General features: G+C 72.5%; 2 protein-coding genes across 3 annotated transcripts in view; one reads left to right on the top strand and one right to left on the bottom strand.

Annotated features, from left to right (window-relative positions):
• The window catches only part of LOC112943197 (chymotrypsinogen 2-like), a 2,055-nt gene extending 547 nt beyond the window's left edge, over positions 1-1,508 (bottom strand). The window contains exons 1-5 of the mRNA XM_026034333.1: positions 1,433-1,508; positions 1,241-1,344; positions 1,058-1,137; positions 896-974; positions 25-225 (exon numbers count right to left, since the gene is read on the bottom strand). Coding sequence (XP_025890118.1) covers positions 25-225; positions 896-974; positions 1,058-1,137; positions 1,241-1,344; positions 1,433-1,508 — 540 coding nt within the window. The remainder of the gene's footprint in view (positions 1-24; positions 226-895; positions 975-1,057; positions 1,138-1,240; positions 1,345-1,432) is intronic.
• Positions 1,509-2,469: 961 nt separating this feature from the next.
• Positions 2,470-4,147, top strand: part of LOC112943263 (chymotrypsinogen 2-like) — a 1,990-nt gene continuing 312 nt past the window's right edge. Inside the window, exons 1-6 of one of the 2 annotated variants that reach the window (XM_026034404.1) lie at positions 2,470-2,518; positions 2,634-2,737; positions 2,841-2,920; positions 3,004-3,082; positions 3,753-3,933; positions 4,014-4,146. In XM_026034404.1, the coding sequence (XP_025890189.1) occupies positions 2,470-2,518; positions 2,634-2,737; positions 2,841-2,920; positions 3,004-3,082; positions 3,753-3,933; positions 4,014-4,146 (626 nt within the window). Of the gene's footprint in view, positions 2,546-2,633; positions 2,738-2,840; positions 2,921-3,003; positions 3,083-3,752; positions 3,934-4,013; position 4,147 lie in introns of both variants that reach the window. The other variant, XM_026034403.1, reaches the window with a different exon arrangement.

The following is a 4,147-nucleotide window of genomic DNA, read 5'->3' as shown; positions in this document are numbered from 1 at the left end:
GGCCGCGGCGGCGCGACGCGGCGCGGCACCGCAGGGTCCCTTACCCTTGGGGTCCGTGAGGCCCCAGCCCGTGGTGACGCACGTGAGGCCGCCGGGGAAGTCGTCGGAGGCCTCGGGCAGGCACACGGGCGACACGCGGCTGGAGAGGCGCGCCGGCGACGCCAGTTTGAGCAGCGTGATGTCGTTGCGGATCGTCAGCATGTTGAACTTAGGGTTCTTGAAGACCTGGCGCGGGCGGCAGCGCAGCTCCCAGCTCCTGCCCGCACTGCCCCGCGCCCGCACCTGTACCCGGGGGCTGCGGCGGGCTCCRGCCTCCAGGCAGYGCCGGGACGGAGGGGCCAGGGAGCCGCGAGCCGGGCACAGCGGGAGCAGCCCCGGGGCTTGGCGGTGCTGGACAGCACAGACGCCCCCGGGCACCAGGGGCTCTGGGGGCCATGGGCAGCCACCCCTGGCGCTCGGCTCAGCCCTTCCCCGGCAGCAGAGCCCAGGACCGGGGCCGAGCGGTGCCAGCGCCGCAGCAGCAGCCMCGGGCATCCTGGGGAGGGACTGGGACCCAGTAGGGAGCCGTGCTCAGCAGTGACGGGCACCCTGGGCACCGCCTCTCCTCACGAGCAGCAGGTTCCCCCACCCCTCTAGGGCATGTGGGGAGCTCAGACCCATCAGGGAGCGACTATGAGTGAGGCAGGTAACCAGAGCTTGGGCTGCTCAAGGTGCCAGGGAGCAGAGCCCAAGGCTGGTGCTGAGAGGYGCCCGGTGCCCGCAGCGGGCAGAGCGCAGGGCTGGGCCGGGCTGGGCGCCGTGGGCAGCACCTCTCCCTCTGCAGGCAGGGCCCAGCGCCCGTCCCGAGGAGCCCCCACRCGCAACCCCGGCCCCCGCGGCCGGCGCCGGGTGGTACCTTCTCGATGGTCATGACCTGCACGTCCTCAGAGGGCGACGCCTGGTCGTACTCGCCCAGCACCACTTTGTCGGTGGTCCTGGGCAGGGGCAGGCACTGAGCCCCGGCACGGGCCCCGCCACTGCCCCCGGCGCCAACCCCACCGCCGTCCCCATTGCCTACTTGACGCTGCAGTGGGCAGCGGTGACCACCCAGTTCTCGCTGATGAGCGACCCGCCGCAGAAGTGGAAGCCGTCGCTGTGCTGCCGGGACAGAGGCGCCGTGAGCGGCCGCCCCGGCAGCCCCTGCGCCCCCTGCGCCCACCCGCAGCACCCCGGCCCCAGCCCGGCCCACCACGGCGCTCACCTGCAGGGAGACCTGCCAGGGCCACGAGCCGGGCACCGCCGGCTCCCCGTTGACGATGCGGCTGTAGCCGCGGATGACGGGCGCGATGGCGGGCACGCCGCAGGCTGCGGGCAGAGGCAGCCGTGAGCCGCGCGCTGCGGCYGCGCTGGCCGCCCCCAGCCCGCGTGTCCCCCTGGCCCTGCACCCACTCACCCGCCTTGGGCAGGGRGTCGGCGGCGCGGGCAGAGCCCGCCAGCGCCAGGCAGCCCAGCAGCCACAGCAGAGCCATCGCGTCTCTCGCCACRGCCCGGYGCCCGCTGCCCCTTTATGCCCGCRTGCTGGGAACGGCCCAGGCGCYGGCCTTGTGTGCCCCGACCTTGGCAGATAAGCGTGGCCCTGGCCCTGCCTCAGCTCCTGGAAAGGGTCTGGGATCCCAGCAGCTGGCACTGGGGGACCTGTTCCCCCTGCCAAGGGGCTGCATGGGCATTTGCTCCACTCAGCGCTGGCTCCTCCCTGTTCTGCTCTGCTCTACAGCCACACTTGATCTTGAGAGTCTTTTCCAAGTGCAATGATTCTATGATTCCCCCATGCCCAGCAGTTTATTTGACACAAGGAGGGGTCCAGGCACTCAGCAGCACCTCCTGGCATGGCCAAGGGTGTCCCCATCCCAAGCACATGCTGCTCTCAGACCATCAGGCTGGAGTCTCCTGTCCACTTTGCCTCACATAGACCCGGCCTGAGCGACTCGCGCTGCCACTCTCTGGGGGCACAGCCTGCAGAGAGCTGCAGGGCTTGTCCCCCTCTTCCCAGACGGGCACTCTGGGGCAGCCCTGGTTCTTTAGCCTCAGGTAACCATGCGATGTTGGTGGTCCTGGGCACCCAGGTCCCTCTGTCGCCCCTTCTCCCCTCCCCAGTGTCAGAGATGGCCGAGCACCACTGCTCACCCCAGCCCGGGCACTGTGCCCCAGATCTGAGGGCCRCCACCAGGCTCCCTTGTGCTGGGGCTGAGCTGCAGCCAGGCTGGAGGCTCGCGGACATCGCTGTCCCACAGCTTGGGGTCATGCCACACACAGGGGCCTGGGCTGCAGGGGCATCCGATAGGGGCCTCACTGCAGTCCTGGCAGGGTGCCGCAGCGGGGCCAGGGCCRCGCTTATCTGCCAAGGTCGGGGCACACAAGGCCAGCGCCTGGGCCGTTCCCAGCATGCGGGCATAAAGGGGCAGCGGGCACCGGGCCGTGGTGAGAGACGCGATGGCTCTGCTGTGGCTGCTGGGCTGCCTGGCGCTGGCGGGCTCTGCCCGCGCYGCCGACTCCCTGCCCAAGGCGGGTGAGTGGGTGCAGGGCCAGGGGGACACGCGGGCTGGGGGYGGCCAGCGCGGCCGCAGYGCGCGGCTCACGGCTGCCTCTGCCCGCAGCCTGCGGCGTGCCCGCCATCGCGCCCGTCATCCGCGGCTACAGCCGCATCGTCAACGGGGAGCCGGCGGTGCCCGGCTCGTGGCCCTGGCAGGTCTCCCTGCAGGTGAGCGCCGTGGTGGGCCGGGCTGGGGCCGGGGTGCTGCGGGTGGGCGCAGGGGGCGCAGGGGCTGCCGGGGCGGCCGCTCACGGCGCCTCTGTCCCGGCAGCACAGCGACGGCTTCCACTTCTGCGGCGGGTCGCTCATCAGCGAGAACTGGGTGGTCACCGCTGCCCACTGCAGCGTCAAGTAGGCAATGGGGACGGCGGTGGGGTTGGCGCCGGGGGCAGTGGCGGGGCCCGTGCCGGGGCTCAGTGCCTGCCCCTGCCCAGGACCACCGACAAAGTGGTGCTGGGCGAGTACGACCAGGCGTCGCCCTCTGAGGACGTGCAGGTCATGACCATCGAGAAGGTACCACCCGGCGCCGGCCGCGGGGGCCGGGGTTGCGTGTGGGGGCTCCTCGGGACGGGCGCTGGGCCCTGCCTGCAGAGGGAGAGGCGCTGCCCACGGCGCCCAGCCCGGCCCAGCCCTGCGCTCTGCCCGCTGYGGGCACCGGGCGCCTCTCAGCACCAGCCTTGGGCTCTGCTCCCTGGCACCTTGAGCAGCCCAAGCTCTGGTTACCTGCCTCACTCATAGTCGCTCCCTGATGGGTCTGAGCTCCCCACATGCCCTAGAGGGGTGGGGGAACCTGCTGCTCGTGAGGAGAGGCGGTGCCCAGGGTGCCCGTCACTGCTGAGCACGGCTCCCTACTGGGTCCCAGTCCCTCCCCAGGRTGCCCGTGGCTGCTGCTGCGGCGCTGGCACCGCTCGGCCCCGGTCCTGGGCTCTGCTGCCGGGGAAGGGCTGAGCCGAGCGCCAGGGGTGGCTGCCCATGGCCCCCAGAGCCCCTGGTGCCCGGGGGCRTCTGTGCTGTCCAGCACCGCCAAGCCCCGGGGCTGCTCCCGCTGTGCCCGGCTCGCGGCTCCCTGGCCCCTCCGTCCCGGCRCTGCCTGGAGGCTGGAGCCCGCCGCAGCCCCCGGGTACAGGTGCGGGCGCGGGGCAGTGCGGGCAGGAGCTGGGAGCTGCGCTGCCGCCCGCGCCAGGTCTTCAAGAACCCTAAGTTCAACATGCTGACGRTCCGCAACGACATCACGCTGCTCAAACTGGCGTCGCCGGCGCGCCTCTCCAGCCGCGTGTCGCCCGTGTGCCTGCCCGAGGCCTCCGACGACTTCCCCGGCGGCCTCACGTGCGTCACCACGGGCTGGGGCCTCACGGACCCCAAGGGTAAGGGACCCCGCRGTGCCGCGCCGCGTCGCGCCGCCGCGGCCCGCGCCGCCCCGCTCACGGCGCCCGGCTGCCCGCAGCCACGCAGACGCCGGCCGTGCTGCAGCAGGCGGCCCTGCCGCTGCTCACCAACGCGCAGTGCAAGCAGTACTGGGGCTTCCGCATCAGCGACGTGATGGTGTGCGCGGGCGGCGACGGCGCCTCCTCCTGCATG

This window comes from Nothoprocta perdicaria, unplaced genomic scaffold (genome assembly GCF_003342845.1).
Source record: "Nothoprocta perdicaria isolate Ctin4 unplaced genomic scaffold, notPer1 scaffold_143, whole genome shotgun sequence".
NCBI classification, from domain to species: domain Eukaryota; kingdom Metazoa; phylum Chordata; class Aves; order Tinamiformes; family Tinamidae; genus Nothoprocta; species Nothoprocta perdicaria.
Note: the sequence above shows the minus strand (reverse complement) of the source record. Positions and strands in the feature narration are given on the sequence as shown.